The sequence below is a fragment of the Macaca mulatta genome, chromosome 2 (assembly GCF_049350105.2).
Source record: "Macaca mulatta isolate MMU2019108-1 chromosome 2, T2T-MMU8v2.0, whole genome shotgun sequence".
In the NCBI taxonomy this organism is placed as follows: domain Eukaryota; kingdom Metazoa; phylum Chordata; class Mammalia; order Primates; family Cercopithecidae; genus Macaca; species Macaca mulatta.
The window spans coordinates 120,210,746-120,238,318 of NC_133407.1; the positions used below are offsets into that span (position 1 = coordinate 120,210,746).

Here is a 27,573-nt window from a genome sequence, read left to right on the forward strand (position 1 = left end):
TCTACTACAGGAAAGAACAGAACTACTTTATTTTTGGTTGTTATTATAAGAGCAATCTGATATTTTACCTTCAAACAGATGGCAATTTTCAGATAAATTACTGGTTTTGGCGAGCTTTCTCATATTTTCAGGTAGATCCTCAAGCTTCCTCTTCAAGACAGTTTTGCTTCTCATATCTTCGGTGTCTGAGTCCCCACCCACATTCTTTTTCCTACACTGAATTAAATTAATCAATTCTTTGACTCTATCCTTATCATAATCCAAAGAATGAGATGATCTTTGCTTTCCAGATAGAATGGTTTCACCCCTTGAGTTATTTCGTTTTCCAAATTTCATTTTTGTACCATTCACTTCTTCTTCTTGACCTTCATAATCTGAAAGTGGACTAAACTGTTGAAGTTTTCTATTTTCTTCAAATAGTTCTTTTAATTTACAAATAGGTAACTGATACATTTCAGGCCGAAAAATATAGGCATGCAAACAAGTATCAATATGGGATTTATTTCTGGGAGCTGAGTATAAGAACTTTTTATCATCTAATCGTGAATCATATGGAAACATAATAAACTCTCGTTTACCTGAACCAAAACCTCGCTTAAAAAATTCACTTACATACTTTTCAACAACAGAATGAAAATTTATAGTGCTTATATTTTTAAATTCCTTTCGACACTGAATCAAAGAAAATTGTAAAAACTGAGCTATTTTTAATACATCTGGCATGCTCTCATGCCTCTCCTTTGGTGCTGCATTGGTTGAACCTTTTTGTGCTGTAAATAAAACAAACAAAAAAAAGCAAACCATGTTAGCAATCAAGAAACTAATCAAATACAGATCTAAATATTGCCAAAGAAGTGTAAAAACATTTATACATTAATGTTGAACCAGACGAGTATGTACCCTAGTATATACATACAATATAGCAAATATATGAATAGCATGCTTGTTAAAAGTCCAGGAACCTGTAATAGGCCAGTAAGAAACTAAAACAAACGAAAGAGCAGAACACATTTTTAAAGGAAAAATCACCCACTCATTGAAGATTTCACTTCCTACTGCCCCCAGGAAATTCAAATAGTGGCAAGCAACATGTAAGAAGAAATAGAGACAGAACAAGATCTGAGGCTCCAAGCAAAACAGTCCTGCATGTCATCCCTTCCTCGTATAAAGTAATAACTAACTTCACATGAACAGATATGCAGATGCTGAATAGCCACAATTGAGAAACTCATCCTTAATCCAACAGTGAAATAAAGCCATTAGTGAGAACTTTATCTTAATACATAGTATTAATGTTCATTCTTAGAAAAGGTGGTTAACAAATCTTGTCTTATATCAGCGCCAAAAATTCTTATTAATTTTGAATGGTCTAATATTTATCCTGGCAAATTATGCTTTAGAGTTACTAAAATTTGAATGCAAAATTAAACTAAGCTAAAAAATAATCATACAAAACCCTCACAGACCGGGCACAGTGGCTCATGCCTGTAATTCCAAAAGCTTGGGAGGCTGAGATAGTTGGATCGCTTCAGGCCAGGAGTTCAAGAACAACCTGGATAACATAGTGAGATCCTGCTTCTAAAGGAAAAAAAAAAAAAATTAATTTAGCTAGGTGTGCTGGCACACGCCTGTAATCCCAAGCTACTCGAGGCTGAGGCAGAAGGACTGCTTGAGCCTAGAAGGGAGGGCAAGGCTGTATGTAGTGAGCCATGATCACACCGCTGCCTGGGCAACAGAGTGAGACCCTATATCTAAAATAAATAAGTAACCCTCATAACTAAGCTACAGTACTATAACAATTATAATCAAGCTTTATGAGAGCACTGATATACACAAATTAATTTCTCACAGTTAAAAAAAAAAATCGTTGCCCAGGCACAGTGACTCACACCTGTAATCCCAGCACTCTGGGAGACCGAGGCAGGTGGATCACTTGAGGTCAGGAGTTTGAGACCAGCCTGGCCAACATGGTGAAACCCCATCTCTACTAAAAATACAAAAAATTCGCCGGGCATGGTGGTGGATGCCCTGTAATTCCCAACTACTCAGAAGGCTGAGGCAGGAGAATCACTTGAATCCGGGAGGCGTAGGTTGCAGTGAGCCGAGATCACGCCACTACACTCCAGCCTGGGCAACAAGAGCAAAACTGTCTCAAAAAAAAAAAAGTCATATAATTTGTGTCTTTTATTGCTAGTTACCTCTTAACCACCAGTATTTCCTGAAACATCATGTAAGAAAGGCAAAATGTTTAGTGAGTTATCTGGAAAATTTCAATGAAATGTTAAGTATCTATAAGTAACTAGATTTAGATATTCAAAGAACTTACAAGTAACTATGCTTCTAGGTTCTTGAAATAGAAACAAAGCATGTAGGACTCGAGACTTGGCAGTCTGATATTCTAAAAAACAGAAGCCAAACTCATTAGCAATGTGTTTTAACTAAAAAGTTAAGAAAGAATTGTAAAAATTAAAGAGAGACCACCTACCATATGGAGGAACCATCTGATAAGGGGAGAGAAGAAAAAGGTATCCTCGGTCTCCCAAAGGTTTAACAAGAACCTGTATTTTGAGGGGAAGGAAGAAGTTGTATCTGCTTTATTATTATTCACCATAAGGCAGACACACAGCATTTTCTACTAATTGTAAAGAAAAAGAGTTCTTAATCATCTTTTAAGAAAAAAATATTGCTAATGAATTAATTAACTCTTTCTACCAACTCTGCTAACAGGATTCCAATCAAATAAAAATTCCTTGGTTTTCATAACATTAACGAGAAAATGTTACTGAAAGAACTCCCCTAACTGCAAAACCACGTTAATTTTTCCCTGAAGCTAAAATACAAGGATGGACCAAACTAAAGACTTCAAATATTTTCGTCATCAATTCAAAAGATATGTTTATTAGTGGCCAAAGTAATGTGCTAGATGCTAGATATAAAACAGGCTTTGAAACACTGCGTTGCAAGAGTTCAGACTAATCGCAAACCCAATGTGTTTCCATAATCGAATTGCACACATATTACATGAACACTTTCACATGTAAGGCAATTTGCCCAGAGATAACCAAATACAAGCAACACAAGATCCTTGATCACAAGAAGTTTATAATTAGGTATAGAGAGTAACACAAGAAATACCAGTAACTACATAAGACAGAAAAGTTCCCTAAGAGATTTACAAAATAACAGAAATAGAAAAATACAGTTTGTTTACAGTAGTAAAAGATGGTCAAGAAAGGTTTACTGAAAGTGTATCAAAAGTGGATTTTGAAGGATGGGTACACTGACAAGAGCCTGAGATTGTGGGAAGGACATTTCAGTAGAGGAAACACCATGAGCAAAGGTGAGTTATAATGGACAGTTTACAAACATCACAGTTATTTATCACTGGCAAGAGGGTGAGGACAGACTAGGATAAATGTGTAAGACAAGTCTGGAATGAAAGATCATAGGTTAGCTGTAAAAAGACCAGAAGCCAGGTTGGCCAAGAATGTCCTTCAGAGCATACGCCTTTGAGCTAGTGTTTCCTTAAAACAACAATAACAAAAAAGACTTGACAGCACTGTGCAGGAGGCGGCAGAAAAACAATCTAATGCAAAGAATTCATTTCAGGGGCTACTGCAATAGTTCACAATGTTTTGGGTAAATGAGAAACTGAGCAAGGCAACTGAACACCAAAAGGATACCTGAGTTCTGAAAGAAAACTTGTATTACCTAAATTCCTACTAAAACAATTCCAGTAAACAATGTCTGTATAAAAACTAATAATTCAGAGGACAAAAAGTAACTGTGCTACTAATTCACATTTAATAAAAACACTGAACACTCAAAAGTAAAGTGGTATTGTGTTTGGGGGGTTTCAGGTAGTCTTAGTTGATCACCTTCTCCAGGGTCAACTTCTCCTTCAGTTCAATCTGTGCCAAAAATCAGTCATAGATACCTGTTGCTCAAAGAGTTTATTTTAGTGGAAGCAGGCTGGTGGCATGGGCCAGATACAGTCAGGGGGTCAGATGACCAAATGACTAGGAAGGTCTCCATCTGAAGATCACTCTAAACTTTGGGGCATCTTTCCCCATTTTTACTGCCTGTATTCCGTGAGGGTCAGTTACCAGGTCTTCCTTTTATAAAGGAAGTTTAAATAATCTTGTACGGGCAAACTTTGTTGTAAGGTTTCTAATAGTTACATCTGTGCTGAGGTGGCCTTGTTTCCTAAAACTCCCAGGGTCAAGGTTAAAAAATCCTCAGGCCAAGTTACATCATACTGCTGACATACAGTATTGGCTCTGCAAGACATTTAACTGCGTCTTATGGCTACCATTTATAGCCACGCTAAGTCTCTTAGAGTATACTACAAGTGGACAACGTACCTGAAAAATTTGTTTCAGACACAAATACTTTTATTTAAAATATTTTAGATAATATACTTCTTTTAATATTTTGCCCAAACTCCTAGTTGATGAAATAAAAAGTTAGGAAGCACAAGTAAGATTTTCATGTTTTGTGCTCACTGACGAAAACCAATTAGATGCCTTTAACCTCTCACTCACTCCAAATACTAGGTTTTATAAATTCCACTACTAGTAACCTAAAGATTCCTGTACTTAAGGGGTCCCAATGTTTCTAAAAATCCATGGAGTATAGGCAATCTATAATCAGAAATAACACTAAGGTAGACAGAGGCCTTCAGCAGTTGTATCTGTGGCTTCAGCCCAAAGAAATCCATTCAGCTCTGCAGAAAAGAAAAATCCTGGAAATTGTGCTCCTGTTGCCTCTATTTTAACTGTTTGGTTATTCTTTAAAAAAAAAAAAAAAAAAGTATTAATCCAATCTGTGGGATTTTTAATTAGTTGATTCTACTATTTTAAATTTCCAGATAACATTAAAGGTACTATGGCACTCCCCAACTCCCACAAAAAAAGAGTTAGTATAAACCACATGTACAATGGGCCAAGCACAGTGGTTCATGCCTGTAATCTCAGCACTTTTGGAAGCTGAAGTGGGAGGATTGCTTGAAGCCAGGAGTTCAAGACCAACCTGGGCAACACAGTAAGCCCCCATCTCTACAAAAAAAATTTTTAAAGTAGCCATGTGTGGCATCATGTGCCTATAGTCCTGGCTACTTGGAAAGCTAAGGTGGGAGGAGGATTGTTTGATTCTGAGAGTTCAAGCTGTGAAGCTGTGATTGTGCCACACGCTTTAGCATTTCAGCCTAGGCAACAGAGTAAGTCCTGTCTCAAAAAAAAAAAAAAAAAAAAAAAAAAAGCTTAGAAGGAAATAAGCTATACTAAAGTAAGATTGAGCAGAAAAAAAAAAAAGATTCAAACACTCAAAGGCATCAAAAATTGGAATTATCAGATGCAAAATGTAAAATAATCCACTATGAAATGTTTAAAGACATAAAATAATTGGAAGAATTAAAAACATTTTCACACAAAAATGTTTACACTAATGTTCCTAACACCATTATTCATAGCAGCCAAGAAATGGAAGTAACTGATAAAAGAACAAACAAAATGTGGTATTATCTATACAATGAAAGAATACTGGGCCATAAAACAGAATGAAGTTCTGATATATGCTACAACATCAATGAGCCTTGAATTACGCTCAGTGAAAGAAGCCAGGCAGGCACTGAAAGCCACATATTGCTTGATTCTATTTATATAAAATATCTAGAGCAGATAAATCCATAGAGACAGAAGTAGACTAATGGCTGTCAGGGATTGGGAAGGGGGAATGTACAGTGAATTCTGAGATGAAAATGTTCAGGAATTAGACAGTGTTGATAGCTGCACAACAGTGTCAATCCACTAAAAAAACCATGGAATTATATACTTTAAAATGGCTAAAATGGCCAGGCACGGTGGTGCACACCTGTAATCCCAGCACTTTGGGAGGCCAAGTTCAAGAACAGCCCAGGCAATATGGCAAAACCCTGTCTCTACAAAACATACAAAAATTAGGCAGGTGTGATGGTATGTACCTTTAGCCCCAGCTACCCAGAAGGATGAGGTAAGAGGATCACCGGACCCCAGAAAGTCAAGGGTGCAGTGAGCCAGGACCACACCACTGCACTCCAGCCTGGATGACAAAGCAAGATCCTGCCCATTTAAAAAAAAAAAAAAAAAGGCTAAAATGGTTAATTTTATGTTACGTGAGTTTTATTTCACTTAAAAAAATATTAGCAAAGAATACCAGAATATAATGTGCACCTCCTAGAACTCTGCCTGGCATATAATAGGTACTCACTAAATACTTCTGAAAGAATTAACAAGAACTTGCTATGAAATAACCAGGCAGATCCAAAAAAATTCAAATATAACTTTTAAAAATAAAAAACATGCGCTGTGAAATTAGAAACACAATAAATAAAGCAACAAATGAGACACAGCTAAATATATGATTTTTAAATTAGAAAATAGTTACGATGAAGTTAATTAGAATGCAGTACAGAGAAACAAATAGATGGAAAACGTAAGACGAGGTTAACAGACATGGAAAATATGCCTCTTCAGAGTCCTAAAAAGACAGGCCAGGCCAGGCCGGGTGCGGTGGCTCACGCCTGTAATCCCAGCACTTTGGGAGGCCAAGGCCAGTGGATCACCTGAGGTCAGGCATTAGAGACCACTGGCCAACATGGCGAAACCCTGTCTCTACTAAATATACAAAAATTAGCCAGACGTGGTGGCACACACCTATAATCCCAGCTACTTGGGAGGCTGAAACAGGAGAATTGCTTGAACCCAGGAGGTGGAGGTTGGAGTGAGCCACGATTATGCCACAGAACACCAGTCTGGGCAACACAGTGAGACTCCGTCTCAAAAAAAAAAAAAAAAAAAGGCAGGCTAAAGAAAATGAGGGAGAAGTACAATAAAAGAGGTAACTAATTTTCCAGAAAAAAAGATGTAAATCCACAGGTATGAAAGGAAAAATATACCAAGGTGGATAAACAGAAATCTACACCTAGATACTGTAACTGCTAAACACCAAAGACAAAAAAAAAGGTTTAAAAAGTAGCCAGGGGGTGGCAGGGGACCTACAAAGCAACAATTAGACTGAGAGCTAACCCCTAAATAAAAACAGAAGCCAGAAGACACTGCAGCATAGTCAAAGTGCAAGAAAATAGCTGTCAACCCAGAATTGTGTAGCCAGCACCCAACAATTATAGGTTATACATTTTTCTCAAACACAGAACTAAAACACAGAAGGAGCATGTACAAAAATTAACTACCTAGATCTTAAAGTCTCAACAAATTTCAAATAATCACCACCACTGTTGATTACAATGCAATTAAATTAGAAATAAAAAAAGACGAAAGTATCTATGTTTCCCTATATACATACCTCTACATCATATATCAAAGTTTAAAAACAAAAATTGGAAACTAAAAAATAAAAATTTCTCAGAAATGAATAATGAAAATACTGCACATTAAAACGTGAAATGCAATTAAAGCAGTACTTACAACTGAGTATTTACTATTTTTCTGACTTAAGACAGAAATAGCAAAACAAATCTCAAAAAAGTAAAAGTTGGCCAGGCTTGGTGACTCACCCCGGTAATCTCAGCACTGTGAGAGGCCGAGGCAGGCAGATCACTTGAGCCCAGGAGTTTGAGACCAACCTGGGCAACATGATGAAACACCATCTCTACTAAAAATACAAAAAGTAGCCAGGTGCCATGGAGCATGTCTGTAATCCCAGCTACTTGGGAGGCTGAGGCAGAATTCCTTGAACCCGGGAGGCAGAGGTTGCAGTGAGCTGAGATTGTGCCACTGCACTCAGGCCTGGAGGACAAGAGTGAAACTCTGTCTTCAAAAAAAAAAAAAAAAACACAACAACAAGATAGAGATGGTATAAGAAAGGAAAATTGCAGGTCAATCTCATTTATGATCACAGATACAAAATTCCTAAACAAAAGCAAAACCCCACAATTTACTTTAAAAGCTGTGGCGGGGGTAGGGTGGTAGTTTTTATACAAACAATGCAGGGGTAGTTTAATATTGGAAAACTGATAACTCACCTTAGTAGGTCTACAGAATAAATACCATGTGTGATGGTTAATTTTTTATGTCAACTTGATTTGGTCATGTAGTGCCCAGGTATTTGATCAAATATTTTTCTGGGTGTTCCTGTCAAGTTATTTTCAGATGAGTTTATAATCAATAGACTGAGTAAAGCAGGCCAACCTCCCTAATGTAGGTTGGCCATATCCAATCAGCTGAAGGCCTAAATAGAACAAAAGGCAAACTCTAAGCCCCACAACAAGAGAATTCCTCCTGTCTGTCTTCCAAGTTGGGAAATCAACTGTTTCCTGCCTTCAGACTTGAACTGAAACATTGGCTCTTCCTAAGTCTTGAGCCTGCCAGTCTTAGAACTATACCATTGGCAGTCCTGGTTCTCACATCTGCATACTCAGACTGAAACTAAACCACTGGTTCTCCTGGGTCTCCAGCTTGCTAACTGAAGATATGATCTTGGGACACGTCAGCCTCCATAAATGTGTGAGCCAATTATTTACAATAAATCTCTTTTTACATACCCCCCCACCATACACTATTGGTTCTGTTTCTCTGCAGAACCCTAAAATACTGTGTGACCAGCTTGATAAATCCAACCCCCGACCCAAAACAAAAACCATCTGCTAAAATTCAAAATCCACTCATGGTTAAAAAAGTAAAGAAGCGGCCGGGCGCGGTGGCTCAAGCCTGTAATCCCAGCACTTTGGGAGGCCGAGACGGGCGGATCACGAGGTCAGGAGATCGAGACCATCCTGGCTAACACAGTGAAACCCCGTCTCTACTAAAAAATACAAAAAACTAGCCGGGCGAGGTGGCGGGCGCCTGTAGTCCCAGCTACTCGGGAGGCTGAGGCAGGAGAATGGCGTGAACCCGGGAGACGGAGCTTGCAGTGAGCCGAGATCTGGCCACTGCACTCCAGCCTGGGCGACAGAGCGAGACTCCGTCTCCAGAAAAAAAAAAAATAAAATAAAAAATAAAGAAGCAATGTTTACAACATAAAAAACTACTGGGAACTTCCTACTTAATGGTAAAATGTTATAAGAATTTTTTTTCTTTAAATCAAGAAGGCAAGAATGCCCACAATCACCATTTTTATTCAGCTTCTTACTACAAATCCTAGACTGCACATTAACATGGAAAAGAATATATAGTAGTTCCCTCTTATCTGCAGAGGGTATGTTACGAGACCCCCAGTGAATGTCTGAAACCACAGACAGTAACAAACCCTGTTTTTTCCTATGTATACATTCCTATAATAAAGTTTAACTTTTAAATTAGGCATACTAAAAGACTAACAACAATAATTAATAATAAAATAGAACAGGCTGGGCATGGTGGCTCATGCCTATAATACCAGCACTTTGGGAGGTTGAGGCATGAGGGTTGCTTAAGGCCAGGAGTTTGAGACAAGCCTGGGCAACATAGTAAGACCTCATTCTCTAACAAAAATTTTAAAAAATAGATAAATTTTAAAAACTAGCTGGGCATGGTGGTATACACCTACAGCCCAGCTACCCGGGAGGCTGAAGTGGGAGAATCACTTATGACTAGGAGTTCAAGGCTGCAGTAGCTATGATCACATCACACCACTGTACTCCAGCCTGAGCAACAGAATGAGATACTGTCCCCCCACCAAAAAAATAGAGTAACTGTAACAATATATAATAAGAATTACATAATGTGGTCTCTCTCTCAAAATCTTATTGTACTGTACTCACCCTTCTTATGATGACGTGAGATGATGAAATGCCTATGTGATGAGATGGAAGTGAGGCTGATGACACAGACATTGTGATGCAGCATTAGGCTACTACTGAAAACTAATTTAAAACTTATGAATTATTTCTGGAACTTTCCATATAGTATTTTCAGACAACAGCTGACCACAGGTAACTGAAACTACAGGAAGCAAAACCAAGGATAATGGGGGACTGCTATAAAGATGAGAGGAATAAAATAAAACAAATCTACCTTCCAGATAATGAATTCTATATAGAAACCCCCAAAAATGTATAAAAATGAACAAACCTTATTCAAATTTAACACTGATCTGCATTAAATCAATATGTAAATATCAATTACATTTCTATGTATACAAGAAACAGAAAATGTACTAACATGGAAAATACTATTCACAGGCCAGGCGTGGTGGCTCACACCTGTAATCCCAGCACTTTGGGAGGTTGAGGCAGGCAGATCACTGGAGGTCAAGAGTTCGAGACCAGCCTGGCCAAAATGGCAAAACCCCATCTCTACAAAAAATACAAAAAAAATTAGCCAGGTATGATGGTGCACACCTGTAGTCCCAGGTACTTGGGAGGCTGAGGCAGGAGAATTCCTTGAACCCGGGAGGCAGAGGTTGCAGTGAGCTGAGATCACACCACTGCATTCCAGCCTGAGTGACAGAGTGAGACTCTGTCCCCCTGCCCGCAAAAAGAAGAAAGAAAATACTATTTACAAAGGCATCAAAAAATGTAAGACAGCTGGAGATAAATCTAACAAAAAATGAGCAAGACTCGTATCCAGAAAATTCTAAAACTCTATTAAAAGAATACACTAGGCCGGGTGCAGTGGCTCAAACCTGTAATCCCCGCACTTCAGGAGGCCGAGGTGGGCAGAACATGAGGTCAGGAGTTCAAGACCAGCCTGACCAATATAGAGAAAGTCCCATCTCTACTAAAAATACACAATTAGCCAGGTGTGGTGGCGCATGCCTGTAATCCCAGCTACTCAGGAGGCTGAGGCAGAAGAATTGCTTGAACCCGGGAGGCGGAGGTTGCAGTGAGCTGAGATCGGACCTTGGGCAACAAGAGCGAAACCCCGACAAAAATAAAAAATACACTAAAGAAAGGACAAGATGGCCAGGCACGGTGGCTCAAGCCTGTAATACCAACACTTTCAAAGGCCAAGGTAGGCAGATGACAAGGTCAAGACCAGCCGGGCCTACATGGTGAAACCCCATTTCTACTAAGAATACAAAAATTAGCCGAGCATGGTGGTGGGCGCCTGTAATCCCAGTTACTCTGGAGTCTGAGGCAGGGGAATCATTTGAACTCAGGAAGCGGAAAGTGCAGTGTGCCAAGACTACACCACTGCACTCCAGTGCAGCGACACAGCGAGGCTCTGTCCCCAAAAAAAATAAAGTCAATATAATCTTACTTCGTTTATCGTCTCCCTGGGTGAAAAAACTTCCCTGGATTTCTAAGCACTACTGCAGAAAGTCCTAGCCTTCTAATATACAAAAATGTATATGATATAAAGATAAGGGAATGTTTAATTTCATATCCCCCCAAATATTTTACTCTTCGCATACCTTAAGATTTAGATCTGTAGCCATTTATCTAGTTAATTGCTCTGCTCCCCAATAATAAAACTTATTTTATCTCCCTGAGAGCATCAAGTGGGGTAGATTAAGAGATTACAGCAAAGAGAGGTTCCTAGGTTAAGTCCAGAGGTGCCAAGAAGACTATGGAGATCTCCCTAGGTATTTACATTTCAGTACGGAATGAGTTCCCAGGAATTTGGAAATACCTCTTGGTCCAAGAGGGCTAAATAAATGGCTCCTGAAGAGATTTTATTTATATACCAAAGAGTTGGTGTTAATATTCGTAACATTTCAAAGAAACACATTCAGCATAGGAGGGAATAGCTGTCTCTTCCCCCTTTATAAGCAAAGAGAAAGTATTTGTCCTCATCTCTTACCTATGAAGTATGCAGTTACTCAGGACAAGCGGCTTAGGCCTGCATGCCCTAGGGAGTCAAGGACTAGGGCAAAGGAGGGCCAATACATTTTTACTCACTGTGGGGTATTCACAAAATCTGTCTCTGATTCAGAAAACCTTGTGTGCATATCTTGGACAAAATTTAAAATATCAGTATTCCTCAATGCACTGCTCATTATCAAGAGAACTATGAATAAAGGAGCTACAGCTGGAATAATCCCAGTGAGGCCTGCTGGAAAAGGGATAGCAACACAAAATTCCTAGGTACATTAGATTCTGGGAGTGTATCCTTGTGGAATGCTAGTAACCTTTAAGATCTAGGATTTTACTTTACTTCTTGATTCTGGAAAAGACCCAGTATTCCATGAACATAATGTAATACTTGGTCAGGTGAGGAACGAAATGCCATCTTTTCTCTCCTGATCCTCACTATCGGTAACTGAAAAGATATTGTAATTTTCTGATACACCCCTCATTGTCCGAATTCTCAATACTCACTCTCTGAAACACAAGAACCAAATAGATTTGAATAACTTGGTATCTCTTCATATCCAAACCTACTATCTCAACTTTCATTTTCTGAACTCGGGATCTGAATAGATTTTGATCATAAGGAATGCTTGCATTGTAGTTAGGCTTTCAGAGGAAAACAAGCAATGTAATATAAACATAAAATTATGTTCACATGCAGTGAGAAAGTAAGAAGAAAGGGCCAGGCACGGTGGCTCACCCAACACTTTGGGAGGCCGAGGCGGGTGGATCACTTGAGGTCAGTCAGGAGTCTGAGACCAGCCTGGGCAACATAAAACCCCATCTCTACTAAAAATACAAAAATTAGCTGGGTGTCACGGCGTATGCCTCTAATTCCAGCTACTGAAGAAGCTGAGGCAGGAGAATCGTTTGAACCCGGAAGGTGGAGGTTGCAGTGAGCTGAGATTGCACCACTGCACTCCAGTCTGGGTGACAGAGGCAGACTCTGTCTCAAAAAAAAAAAAAAAAAAAAAAAAAAGACAGTGAAAGAGAGAAGGAGAAAGAGAGAAAGTGAGAGAGAGTGTGTGTGTGTGTTTTCATTCTAGGACATTTAATTGACAGGTTTCTAGCCTGTAAGTCAGACTTGTAAGAGTTTTACAACTCTGCCTGTAAGTTTTATGTGCAATCTGACCATCCCATTTATAAACAAGAGACTGATTAAGCACATATACATGAAAATAATTAAATTCGACATAGCCATTAAACATGAAGCTGCAGGTTCTGAAACTCAAAGATATTTGACTGCCATTCGACTACCTGGAAACTGAGGCTCAACAAAGTGAGAAGTAAAAAGTCAACTGTCCTAAAACTTGTATTAAATGGCACACCTGTGCAAAAAAGTTGTATCCCTCTTTCCTAGAACTTTCGACCAACATTTAGAAAGACAGAAACCTTGTAACAGCCACTTCCGTTCTCTACAACCACCTCCTCACCTTCAGCTAAACCACACATATTGGCATCACATTCATTTTCCACTCACTGCTCAACCCATCACAATCTGATGTTTGACCCAATCCCTCTCCTCAAACTAGATACACTTCAGTATTAAATTGGACCCTACCTCAAAAATATCCCATAAATCAGTCTCCTTTTATATCATTATCTTTCTCATCCAACCCACCATCACCCTCTAATCTAACAGTTTCTACCTCATCTCTCCCCTCTCCAATTTGTTCTCTACAGAGTAATTAATGTAATTATTCAAAACAGATCTTATGTTGCATACACTTTCAAAGTTTCAATGCACACCCTTGAAAAGCCTTCAAAATCTGCTGCTCTTAGGATCAAATCCAAATTTCCAAACACTTGAACACTGCCTGAATGACGCTGTATGACACAGGTCCCTACTACTTTCCCCCAACTACTCTAGTGTTCGTTTAACTCTTCAATCTCACCATGTTTGTTTTTTTTGGATTTTCAAATATGCCACTGTCTCTACTGGAACAAACCACAGCTATCTGAATAACTCTATCACTCTATAACAGGAGAAAACAGAAACTCTGTCTCTTTCTTTACTGAACTATATTATATACCCTGCGTAAGAAAATGATACTCAAAAAATATATGGTGATGATCACATTCCTTCTTCTTGAGACGGAGTTTCACTCGCCCAGTCTGGAGTGCAATGGTGGCGATCTCGGCTCACCACAACCGTTGCCACCTGGGTTCAAGTGATTCTCCTGCCTCAGCCTCCCGAGTAGCTGAGACTACATCACACCGAGATAATTTTGTATTTTTAGTAGAGACAGGGTTTCTCCAGGTTGTTCAGGATGGTCTCGATCTCCTGATCTCGTGATCTGCCCGCCTCGGCCTCCCAAAGTGCTGGGATTACAGGCATGAGCCACCGCGCCCGGCCTGATAATCACATTCTTAGTCACAAAGTAGACATTCCATGGGGGCCAGACACGGTGGCTCACGCCAGTAATTCCAGCACTTTGGGAGGCTAAGGCGGGCAGATCATGAGGTCAGGAGATGGAGACCACCCTGGACAACACGGTGAAACCCTGTCTCTACAAAAAATACAAAAATTAGCTGGGTGTGCTGGCGTGTACCTGTAATCCCAGCTACTCGGGAGACTGAGGCAGGAGAATTGCTTGAACTCAGGAAGGCAGAGATTACAGTGAGCTGAGATCACCCCATGTACTCCAGCCTGGTGGGACAGCGAGACTCCGTCTCAAAAAAAAAAAAAGATATTCCATGGGAAAGACTGGTTTGCATAAGCTCTGACACCATGGCCCAAAGAAAAGAATACCAGAAGCCACAGTAAAACACTGTTAATTAAACAGTAGCAACAGACAGACACCTCATGGTACTTTCAGAGGCAAAAATAAACTGAAACACTAATATGATCATACATGAATATGCATATTTGTAAGAAAGAATGAGAAACATCAAAAAACCTTTCACTCACAAGTTTTTCTCTGTCTAGTTTTTGCAGTAAACTCTCCATGTTACTTCCAATTCTTGTTTTTTCTACAACTTCATAAAGGCTGCAATACATTCCATTCTTCAAAACTGACATAAGAAAAATACATAGTAAATATCCAAATCAAGTCTGCTTCTAATGCATTTCAATAAAATTAAATTACCTTACCTTCATTTGGACCTAAGTATGTTTCCTTATAAAACAGTGCTGGAGGGATTTTCTGTTTCAGATGATCAATACTCATAACTGTTTCAACATCTAACTTCTCAGGTCTGAAAGAAAATTTAAAAAGCATGTTTGCCTTATCCGTATTTTCAACTCTAGCAATCTTAACACATACACAAAAAAGTATACTTGATGGAAAAAAAAAGAGCGTATCTACTAACATCTTACCTTATTCTAAAGATCTTTTGTTTTGTTTGTGACAGTCTCACTCTGTCACCTAGGCTGGACTGCAGTAGTGGGATCATAGCTCACTGCAGCTTCAACCTCCTAGGATCAAGTGATCCTCCCACCTCAACCTCTGGAAAGTAGCTGGGACTACAGGCATGTGCCACCACGCAAGGGTAATTTTGGGTTTTTTTTTTGGGTCTTTTTGTAGAGACAAAGTCTCCCTACATTGCTCAGGCTGGTCTCAAATTCCCGGTCTCAAGTGATCCTCCCACCTCAGCATCCCAAAGTGCTAGGATTACAGGAGTGAGAAACTATGCCCAGCAGTAAAGGGGATTTGATACTGGAAGTCCAGATATATACATGGGTAGCTAGCTAGCCAGGCAGTATTTCCAACCTTCCATCCTTAAGCCAGAAACTAAAAGGCTGTCATTTTATTAAGGACAACTGAAATATAAACTGTTAATCTTCACACATTTATGAAGGCTCACAATGATGGAAGCAAAAGATTTTAGACCTTTCTATACCAACATATGCTGCATAGGACTGAAAACAGCCTGTATATTTCAACTCACCAAATCAAATCTCTTCCCAACAAAGAACGGGTAACTTTTAAGTCTACTATATTCAAAATGCTAAATAAAAAATATATATCTACTACTTAGGATAAAACTAAAAAATTTTATTTTAGATTTAAATCACTAAGAAAAATTTTAGCCCGGGCACGGTGGCTTACACCTGTAATCCCAATACTTCGTGAGGCCAAGGCGGGAAGATCACCTGAGGTCAGGAGTTTAGACCAGCCTGGCTAACATGGCAAAGCCCCATCTCTACTAAAAATACAAAAAAAAAAAAAAAAAAAAAATTAGCTGGGCATGGTGGCAGGAGCCTGTAATCCCAGCTATTCAGGAGGCTGAGATGGGAGAATCACTTGAACCCAGGAGGCGAAGGTTGCAGTGAGCTGATATTGCGCCACTGCACTCCAGATTGAGAGACAAGAGCGAAACTCCATCTCAAAATAAAAAAAAAGATAAAGAAAAAATTTTATGCCGTAAATGTACTGACTAGCCTATCCTCAAATCAAGACAGAGAGGTAGAGGACTCATATTGCCAAATGACCTAATTTCAAATCAACCTTTTAAAAAACAAACCAACATTTATATAGAAGTTCTTATGAACCAAAATAAAATTTAAATATGAAAAAGAAATAAGGAAAAAGGCTCAAGAAAGTGATAAAATTAGCAACCACGAACTGCTCTTTACTTATACTTACAGTTTGATAGGCAAAAAAGCACGAGTGGCTGACCTCAGAGAAATATAACACAAAAGTTTTCCTTTATTTAAAAGCTGTCCTTTCCACAAGGTATAGTTATATTTATCTAAATAAAAAGAATATAATGACACAGCTTAGTCACTTGGCAGCCCAGAGGAGTGCACATTTATTAGAAATGAGAGGGAAAATATCTGAAACAAGGTTTAAGTAGGAGGAAAAAAAAAAAAAGTGATACTTCTACACTTCTATTTACTAAGAGTTCAAATATTAGGATTTTTGTTTCAGGTATTTATCCCCCGGCAAAATCATTCCAGTTGCAAAGAATAACAAATGTATCTGTCTAAATGTCATTATCAGAAAAGTTGTGGAGCAAAGACAATTATTCATCTCTTATTTCCTCCAAAGGGACACTGTATTAGATCTGGTTGATTATATGAATGCCTACAATGTCCTGTATCTTCTACTCATTGTCTTTTCCTTATAAAGAAACTTTAAAATAGGCTGGGCACGGTGGCTCACACCTGTAATCCCAGCACTTTGAGAAGTCGAGGCGGGTGGATCATTTAAGGTCAGGAGTTCGAGACCAGCCTGGCCAACATGGTGAAACCCCGTCTCTACTAAAAATACAAAAAATTAGCCGGGTGTGGTGGCGGCTGTAATCCTAGCTACTCAGGAGGAGGCTGAGGCTGGAGAGTCACTTGAACCCAGGAGGCAGAGGTTGCAGTGAGCCAAGATCATGCCACCACACTCCAGCCTGGACAAGAGTAAGACTCCGTCTCAGGAAAAAAAAAAAGAAGAAACTTTAAAATAGTTTAACATCAATGCTACTTTCAATCTTCTCTACTTCTCTTCTAAATCCTGTACCTTTGGTGAATTTAATACTTTTAAAAAGCTGAGTTATGGGCCGGGCGCGGTGGCTCAAGCCTGTAATCCCAGCACTTTGGGAGGCCAAGACGGGCGGATCACGAGGTCAGGAGATCGGGACCATCCTGGCGAACACGGTGAAACCCCGTCTCTACTAAAAAAATACAAAAAAAAACTAGCCGGGCGAGGTGGTGGGCGCCTGTAGTCCCAGCTACACAGGAGGCTGAGGCAGGAGAATGGCGTAAACCCGGGAGGCGGAGCTTGCAGTGAGCTGAGATCCAGCCACTGCGCTCCAGCCCCGGCGACAGAGCGAGACTCCGTCTCAAAAAAAAAAAAAAAGCTGAGTTATGAAACATGTTTTATTTTTTATCTTTTTCAATTAAAGTGCTAAAACCTTTTGCTCTATTCACAGCAGCAGATTTTCAAAGGGGATCTTATGCTTGGACAACCAAATGCTGATGCTACAACTTTTTTCATACTTTGCAGATTTTCATTCATTATAAAAATAATACAAAGCACTTAATCTTTTGCTATATGTACTTATTCTTTCCATTTATAAAACTAAAGAAACATAAATCTCTTACCTACGTTTCTATCTGCATTAAAGCTGTTAGATCTACAAATTTTTTAAAAGGAAAGAAAAAATTACTCATTAGTATAATCATAAAAATTAACATATAAGACTTTGATATAAGTGCAATGTTTAATGGCATACTACAGTTAAGTCCTTCCTCCAGATAGGAAGAACAAAGAAACTACTCATTACAAAATCTAGTAAATCCAAGTCTACTTAGAGAAAACAGAAGTACTTACTTTGCTCATTTTACCACATTTACCCAAATTTAAAGGAGCTGTTTTTTCCAAAAATATTAATCAAGAGAGAACAGCGTCCACCAAAGTCTCTTGTCAACTATTTTGGTGACATTAGAAGACACAGCCTCAATACATAAATACATTAATTCATCATTCAATAAATATGTACTAAACTCTTATTATTTACCAGGCACAGTTCTAGGTAATAATATTAAACAAAGTTCCAACGTACATAAATCTAATGAGGAAGACAGAAAACAATGTTAATGTAACAGATCATGATGGTTTTAAGTGCTATAAAAAGAGACATTAAGAGTACAGAGGTTAAAAAAAAAAAAAAAAAAACAGAGAAACCTCAATGATAAGGAGATACCCGAAGAAATGCAGAATGAATTATGCAGCTTACTGGGGAAAGAGAGAGAACAGCAAATGCAGAGGCCCTGAAGCAGGAGCATTCATGGAATATTCAAGGTACAAGGATGGATGTTCAATCAATGCTCCTTTGAAATGATATGGAGGTCAAGAGATGGAATCAAAAGAGGAGGCAAAGAAATTAATAGTCATTATTCCTGGGGGCATGACCTCATAATTTTAAGTGCTAGATGTCTTTTAAAGACTACTTATGAAAAACACTATAGTGAAGTATATATCAGAGTGATCATAAATTTAGAGCCACAAAAATTGAAAGCCACAACTGTCTTGATACTATGTCAATTGGTACCCGTGGCTACAGATGGTTTTCAAGGATTATTCACCTACATGAAAAAAGGACCGTAAATGGGAGAGAAGATAATTTGATCTGGAAAACTGACAAAGAGGTCAACCTCAAAAATGTACATATATGTTTCATAATATATGGTTTTAAAACAGTAGTATTTCCAAATTAATTGATATCATACATGACTTCAACTATGTACAGACACCCAAAGTAAAAATCAGCAGACATTTGACCATCTCACCTACATCCCTATAAACTTACTTACTCCATTTGGCTAAAACATTTTTAGAATCACCACATGGGGAAAAAATGGTAACTGCTTCCTATTTGGTCACCTTATCCTAGAGCTTGTAAGAAATATTCAATAACACAAGAACAGAAAACCAAAAAAAAAAAAAAAAAAGAAAGAAATCATCAGGCCAGGTGTGGCAGCCCATGCCTATAATCCCAGTGCTTTGGAATACCAAGGCAGGGGAACTGCTTGAGGCTAGGAGTTTGAGACCAGCCTGGGCAACACAGCAAGACCCATTTCCACAAAAATTAAAAATAAACCAGACGTGATGGTACACGCCTGTAGTTCTGGCTACTTGGGAAGATGGCTTGCACGCAGCAGTTTGAGGCTGCAGCAAGCTATGATCGCACCACTTTCACTCCAGCCTGAGCAACAGAGCAAGATTTTGTCTCTAAAGAGAAAAAAAAAAAGAAACCAATGGTCCTCAACACTGGCTGAAAATCAGAATCACCTGCAAGTTTTTAAAAACCATCAATGCCTTGACTGCCCACTAAATATTTGATTGGTTTGTGGTGAGGCATGAGCATCCTTTGTAGAAGCTCCCCATTTCCAAGAGTGCTAACACACAAAATCTCACTTTTTAAAAAAAAATACAGAGTCTCACTCTGTCGCCCAGGCTGTAGTGCAGTGGTGCGATCTCGGCTCACTACCAACCTCCGCCACCCAGGTTCAAGCAATTCTCCTGCCTCAGCTTCCCAAGTAGCTAGGACTACAGGCGCGCGCCACCACATCCGGCTAAGTTTTTTGTAGTTTTAGTAGAGACAGGGTTTCACCATGTTGGACAGGCTGTTCTTAAACACCTGACCTCAGGTGAGCCACCCACCTCGGCCTCCCAAAGTGCTGGGATTACAGGCGTGAGCCACTGCGCCCGGCCAAAATCTCACTTTTTAAAACTGCCACTTACTGGCCAGGCATGGTGGCTCACGCCTGTAATCCCAGCCCTTTGGGAGGCCAAGGTGGGTGGATCACGAGGTCAGGAGATGGAGACCATCCTGGCTAACACAGTGAAACCCTGTCTCTACTAAAAATATAAAAAAATTAGCCGGGCATGGTGGTGTGCGCCTGTAGTCCCAGCTACTCGGGAGGCTGAGGCAGAATGGCGTGAACCCGGGAGGCGGAGCTTGCAGTGAGCCAGATTGTGCCACTGCACTCCAGCCTGGCAGACAGAGTGAGACTCTGTCTCAAACAAACAAACAAACAAAAAAAAAAACCTGCCACTTACTCAACTACACAAACCTTCATTTCTAAGGAAGAGATTAACCAGATGAGGTTTAAATTTTAGCTTGTATTTATTTCCACATGGTAAACTAACTGTTCTTCACACTGACCATTTAAAAGTCATCGTAAACACTTCAGTCTCCAACTAACTTCAAGGGAAGTTAAAAAAAAAAAATGGGAAAGAAACAAAATGGTCCTCCTAACTCAGCAGTGCAGGATCTGTAGTAGAGTATCACTGTGGATGATGTCTAAAACTCCTAAGTCTTACCTTGATGAAGGTACAAACTTCGGAGTTTGTATATCATCTTTGTAAGTAAAAGACACAACTGCATATGGACAAACGTGTCTTGGTCTTCGCCTTAGCTCATCAAAGCCATACTCATAAAAATAATACTAAAAATAAGAAAATGCAAAATTAACTTCTTTAAAAAGGCAAGATGAAACCTTATATTTATCTGCCTGATTTTTGAGAAATAGAAAACCATATATGCACCTCTGACAAAAAATGTCTTTAAGCTCTGCTTGCCAAATTAACTAAAATAATTAGTACTTTTTATTCGTTTTGTGATATAAAATATTCTGCATCTAAGTGTGTAAGATCCCACAGTATTACTAAGTATTCCAAAAATTTACTTCTGAAGAGTTGACTACTGGGAGTTTCCTAATAAAAATATTATAAACAGAGCCTAAGCTCGCAGGTCAGCTTAGAATAGCCAATATAATACAAAAAGCAAAATACTAAGAACACAATCTCAACTAAACCAAACTATGGTTTTGCTATTTCAAAAGAAAAACACACCTGGGCTCCAATTGCAAATAAAGTAGCAAAGGAGATACAGAAAAGAATATGAACATAGGTGACAAAGGTAGCTGACCCTCTTCTCATTACGCATCAGCCTTTTCCCTTCACCTCTTCACCACATCCAGTATAGTACAGTTTTGTAACTTGCAGACTAGTGATTTTCACTTTAAGAATGCCTGAGTTTATGAACACAGTAGTATTGTCCTTCAAAGTCCATTCCCCTGGGAAACCTGATTTCAATAATATTGTTATTGCTCTAAAAATGCCTGGAGTTTTTAAAAAACATAAGGCCAGTTTGCAAGTCCTTCTAGAAAAGCCAGTAACTATTTTACATGTATACTTCACACCTACCAATACTGCTACTGTCCAGAAGGTAATCAAATGAGTCAGTTCCAAATGACTTTGGTGAATATAATTTTTGCTGAAAGCCCACAACAATAGTTCTTAAAATTTTATTTTACATAATTAAAGAAAGAACATTTCCAGGGAAGTTAACATTACTACTTTTCACAAACAGTCCATTTGGTTATAGACATTTTTTTAATGTTAAAAAGAACAGGTGCGGTGGCTCACGTCTGTAATCCCGACACTTTGGGAGGCTGAGGCAGGTGGAATCACCTGAGCTCAGGAGTTTGAGACCAGCCTGGCCAACATGGTGAAACCCCGTCTCTACTAAAAAAATACAAGAAATTAGCTAGGTGAGGTGGCAGGTGCCTATAATCCCAGCTACTCGGAAGGCTAAGGCAGGCGAATCACTTGAACCTTGGGGGCGAAGGTTGCAGTGAGCCAAGATCACGCCACCACACTCCAGACTGGACAACAGAGCGAGACTCTGTCTCAAAATAAAATAACAAAATACTAAAATAAAAAAAAAAAACAAGAATAGTGAGGCCGAAGTGGGAAGATCACTTGAGCCCAGGAGTTCTAGACCAGTCTGGGCAAAACAGTGACACCCCCATTTCTATTTAAACAAACACAAAAACAAAAAAACCATTGCTTTATAGTCAAACCTCATATAAAAACTTAACACTCAAGTTCATCAAATGTTACTTTTATTTATGTGTGGTTTATTGTATGTCAATTATACTTGAATAAGGCTTTAAAAATAAGTCTAGGTTTGCATCTTTAAAAATGTTAATAAAGATAGAAAATATCTATCAAATAAATCAATAGTACGAAATGTTATGACTTAAGATATTTCAAGGGATTTCAACTTTACCTTGAAAGATAAGTAATATCGTATTAGGCAGGAGACCTTTCTAGGCCAGGAAATGCCAAGGTTTCAAAATGAAGTAAGATGTGTTGAGGGCAATGATCATACAAAAACCAGGCCACAGTCTTCCGGCAGGAAGAGCTAGACTAGGCAGTCTATAAATATTACCCTGTAACCTTGAAGAGCCACTGTATGTTTCTGAGACATCTCAGAAAACACTGAACAAACAGCAGCAACAGACACTGGAGTCTGGAAGTGATATGCAGAAACCAGAGTCTAGACTGGTGTGGGGACAGAGAGAACTGAAAGGGAGACATTTTAAAGGATTTGTTAACAAACAGATATGCGGTCATAAAATTACAACAGATCCTGGCACCTACCTGAGTAAGCTCATAGGCTCTGTAAGCCAAAAGTGATGTAATTCGATTGGCATTCTTCGACACGTGACATTCATGCTTTGGTGTGGGGTCCAAAGCACTTTTATTTAACATAGATTCCAAACTTTTTACACCCATGGGGTCATATATACTCTTTATTTTACCCTAAAATAGAGAAAACCTTTTAAGTGTCTACCTAAACCTAATTGTTGACTATATAACATTAATATTATGAAATACTTCTTTGAATATAGATCAACTATACCAACCATTTTTTCCCTTCAATATCTCACAGAACAGGTGGGCGCCAAGGCAGGCGGATCACCTGGAGTCAGGAGTTTGAGACTAGCCTGGCCAACATGATGAAACTCTGTCTCTACTAAAAATACAAAAATTAGCAGCGCATGGTGGTGCACACCTGTAATCCCAGCTACTCAGGAGGCTATGGCAGGCAGAACTGCTTGAACCTGGGAGGCAGACGTTGCAGTGAGCTGGGATTGTGCCACTGCACTCCAACCTGGGTGACAGAGTGAGACTCCATCTCCAAAAAATAAATAAAATAATATCTCACAGAACACTTTTACCAAATTTGAAGGAGTAAGAAAAAGTTAATCACTAAAAAAAATCATTTGAACTTGTTTAATAACAAGTAAATATAAACTCCATTCATAATATCTCCACTAACATAAATTATATTACCAACATATTACTCTCTACATTCCTTTCTTTGGAAAACAAAACAAACTCTTAAGAATGGTTAGCTTAGATCAAAGATGGCAAACAGGCCGGGCACAGTGGCTCACGCCTGTAATCCCAGCACTTTGGGAGGCCAAGGCGGGTGGGATCACGATGTCAGGAGATCAAGACCATCCTGGCTAACACAGTGAAACCCCGTCTCTACTGAAAATACAAAAAATTAGCCAGGCGTGGTGGCGGGCACCTGTAGTCCCAGCTACTAGGGAGGCTGAGGCAGGAGAATGGCATGAACCCAGGAGGCGGAGCTTGTAGTACGCCACGATGGTGCCACTGCACTCCATCCAGCCTGGGCGACAGAGCGAGACTCCGTCTCAAAAAACAAAAAACAACACACACACAAAAAAGATGGCAAATAAACCATTTTCAAAAGAATCTTTAACTACCAAACACTAGCAAGCATGAACTTTTAAACAATCTTCTAAAGACTTAGCATCATCTAAAAATTAAAATCCAAATCAAGTGTAGTTTTTCATCTATGAAATGTGTAAGTTTAAATTACCTTCATTATTTTAAAAATAACAACATCACCCATTGCCCCCGTGTCCAAAGGATTCGCTTGTAATAAATCAGCATACCTAGAAAGATAGACACCTAGAAAAGTGGGAAAAATTAAGGAAACTGATTATATTTTTCAAAATCACTAGGACTAAAGACATTTTTAAAAAGCTATCCTTGATCAATTTGAAGTGTGCAGAAAGTCAGAAACAAAAGATAAAACTGATCTTACATTTCAGAACCTATGAGTAGTCTCTTTTTCTGGAAACATAATAAAGCATGAATTTAATAACAACTGCAGTGAAATTACATGAGATAATATATTTTTAGACAGCAACTTAATAGTAGATATTTATATTTAAAAAGAAAAAAAGATTACCCATGGAAGGACTGCCAAGAATTGTTATTTTGGACTGACCCACATGTAATCCTTTTTCACATATGCTTTGAACCTAAATTAAAAAAAAATTACTTCATCTTGCAGTCATAGTAACATTTAAAACATGAAAAAATAATTTTATAAACTTGTTTTAAATAAAAACAAAGCTTCTAAACTACATATCATTCTAAATCACAGAAAAGTTATATATTTGCCACTTATAAATATTAATGTAAAACTGACTTACACTTCTCAAAGTAACCATATCTAGAATCCATTTTTCTTTGTTTAATTTTTTTTAGAGACAGGGTCTCTGTCTGCCCCCTAGGCCGGAGTGCAGTGGCATGACCTTGAACTCCTTGGCTCAAGTGATTCTCCCACCTCAACCTCCTGAGTAACTAGGCCTACAAATGCGTGCCACCATGCCTGGCTAGTTTTCAATCATTTTTCTTTATGCCAAGGGTGACAGATAACTCTTAACTCCTGCCACTCAATATATATAACCATTACTTTTCAAAGAGAATTAGAAACAGCAAAATATTATTCCACCTAAATATCTTCAATTAAAAGGGGAAAAAACAGACCAGACACAGTGGCTCACGCCTGTAATAATAGCACTTTGGGAGGCCAAGGCAGGCAGATCACTCGAGGTCAGGAGTTCAAGACCAGCCTGGCCAACATGGGGAAACCCCAACTCTACTAAAAACACACAAAAAAATTAGCCAGGTGCAGTGGCGCATCCTATAATCCCAGCTACTCGGGAGGTTGAGGCACAAGAGTCACTTGTACCTGGGAGAAGGAGGCTGCAGTGAGTGAGCCGAGATCACACCATTTCACTCCAGCCTGAGCTGTTGGACAGAGTGAGACTCCATCTCAAAAAAAAAAAAAAAAAGGAAAAATGGTTCCAGCCACACATAATCAACAATATAGAAGATAATCTCACATATAATCAACAATATAGAAGACAATCTTTTTAATAAAGAGAAAAGCCCGGGGGTAGTGGCTCACACCTGTAATCCCAGCACTTTGGGAGGCTGAGGTGGATGGATCACGAGGTCAGGAGTTCAAGAGCAGCCTGGCCAACATGGTGATACCCCATCTCTACTAAAAATACAAAAATCAGCCAGGCCTCATGGGGTATGTCTGTAACCCCAGCTACTTGGGAGGCTGAGGAAGGAAGGAGAATCGCTTGAACTCAGGAGACAGAAGTTACAGTGAGCCAAGATCACGCCACTGTATTCCAGGCTGGGTAACAGAGCAAGACTCCATCTTAGAAAAAAAAATAAATAAATAAAGAGAAAACTATTATTATCAAGCACATTCTAGGGTAAGAAAATAGGACTGGTCAGAGAAAAAATTGAGTACATTTGAAAAACAAATTACAAACAATAAACATTTTGCCCCCTTAAATCATGCATTCCACTTATATTTCAAAAAAAGTCTATAATTGTCAAGTATATTGTTGAATAATCACAAAATTAGTAACTTACAATGGAAACAATCTCAAATTGTTCTTTATAAAATGCATTAACTCACCTGGTATCGATCAACCATCAGAAATGCATAGGATTCTGAAAGTTCCTTATCTAAGCGACCATCAAACTTCAGTTCTCTTCGCTTTTCTGTAAACTAAATGAAATTAAATCTATAACAACATAGATTAGCATGTGATTATGTTTTTCAAGCTACAAGTTTTATTTTTTTCCCCAAGAAATCTCATACCTTCCAAAATAAAAAAAAAAATCTCTATCTCTCTATACTCTCTGTCCTTCAGTTTTTCCCCTATTTTAACTGGCTCTTTATATATATTAATAAAGTCAAATAAACATCTAATGCTCATCAATCTTTAAATTTCTCTAATTTTTTTTTTTTTTTTTTTTTGAGATGGAGTCTCGCTCTGCCGCCCAGGCTGGAGGTGCAGTGGCCGATCTCGGCTCACTGCAAGCTCCGCCTCCCAGGTTCACGCCATTCTCCTGCCTCAGCCTCCCGATTAGCTGGGACTACAGGCACCCACCACCACACTCGGCTAATTTCTTGTGTTTTTTTTAGTAGAGACAGGGTTTCACCATGTTAGCCGGGATGGTCTCGATCTCCTGACCTTGTGATCCGCCCGCCTTGGCCTCCCAAATCACTGGGATTACAGGCATAAGCCACCGCGCCCGGCCTAATTTCTCTTATAATTTTACCACATTACAACTCTCCCACAGATTATAAATTAATGCTTTAGTTATCTTTGTATCTCCCATTTACTTAACATGGTACACTGCATCCAATAGGTGGTTTAATAAATCTGAATGACCAACTTCTAGACTATAAACTCAACTAGGACAAGAAAAATGCTTCTTTTCTCTGTAACTGTATTCTCAATGCCAAGCACATAAGATGTGCTCCATAAATATTTACAGGATGGAAGAGTGACTTCATCTTAGTCGTCGGAACTATAAGTTATCCTAAACTGCTGGCTTTCCTATCTATAAAACAGATATACATTTAAAATATAAAATATCTAACATTTTATATTCAGGCTATTACTGCTCTTCAATAACATAACTAATGAATCTTCAGACTAAATTTTCACATAAAATTAACAAATAATCGCTATCATACCATGAAGCCACATCAATTCAAACTACTAAGATTTTAATTTTCTCTGGGATTCAGTAACACTAGTGCCCTTTAGGGAACCTTTCAAAATTAAATCCTGGTATCCCTTGGTTAACCAACTTGCAAAAACAAAAAATTCGTATTTCAGGCCCATCAGAAAGCATTAGGCATCAAATATTTCGAAACATCTACACATGCTGGCTTTTCCTAAATCAAAACTCAAATATTCTAATTTGTACAGGAAACTTAAGTTCACTGTCTAACATGCTTAATTGTTCCTCTTTGTTTGAACTTTTTCACTAAGAATATCCACTAATGATAAAATCATCATATAGCCACCAGGCAATAATTGTGGAAAAAATTAAGCATGTTCTAAAAACGAATACACCCACATATTTAATTTCATTAATTACCTTCCAATTTAGGCATTTAATTAACATGTACAATACTCAAAAAGAGCAAAAAGCCCTACGAATTCAGTTTATTTATTTACTTATTTATCTGAGACAGAGTTCTTGTTCTATCACCCAAGCTTGAGTGCAGTGGCACAATCTCGGCTCACTGAAACCTCATGGGTTCAAGCAATTCTTGTGCCTCAGCCTCTCAAGAAGTTGGATTACAGGCATGTGCCACCATGCCTAGCCAATTATTATAGAGTCAGGGTTTGCCACATTGGACAGGCT

The 27,573-nt window shown here is 38.7% G+C and overlaps 1 protein-coding gene across 5 annotated transcripts in view; it reads right to left on the reverse strand.

Annotated features, from left to right (window-relative positions):
* TASOR (transcription activation suppressor) overlaps positions 1-27,573 on the reverse strand; it is a 62,331-nt gene that overhangs the window by 24,143 nt on the left and 10,615 nt on the right. For 4 of the 5 annotated variants that reach the window (XM_001096938.5, XM_028844271.2, XM_015130645.3 and 1 more), the window contains exons 3-14: positions 25,823-25,915; positions 24,287-24,359; positions 23,912-24,003; positions 22,660-22,821; positions 20,533-20,657; positions 17,808-17,839; positions 16,360-16,465; positions 14,865-14,968; positions 14,682-14,785; positions 2,486-2,558; positions 2,327-2,398; positions 69-770 (exon numbers count right to left, since the gene is read on the reverse strand). In XM_001096938.5, the coding sequence (XP_001096938.5) occupies positions 69-770; positions 2,327-2,398; positions 2,486-2,558; positions 14,682-14,785; positions 14,865-14,968; positions 16,360-16,465; positions 17,808-17,839; positions 20,533-20,657; positions 22,660-22,821; positions 23,912-24,003; positions 24,287-24,359; positions 25,823-25,915 (1,738 nt within the window). The remainder of the gene's footprint in view (positions 1-68; positions 771-2,326; positions 2,399-2,485; positions 2,559-14,681; positions 14,786-14,864; positions 14,969-16,359; positions 16,466-17,807; positions 17,840-20,532; positions 20,658-22,659; positions 22,822-23,911; positions 24,004-24,286; positions 24,360-25,822; positions 25,916-27,573) is intronic. The other variant, XM_028844273.2, reaches the window with a different exon arrangement.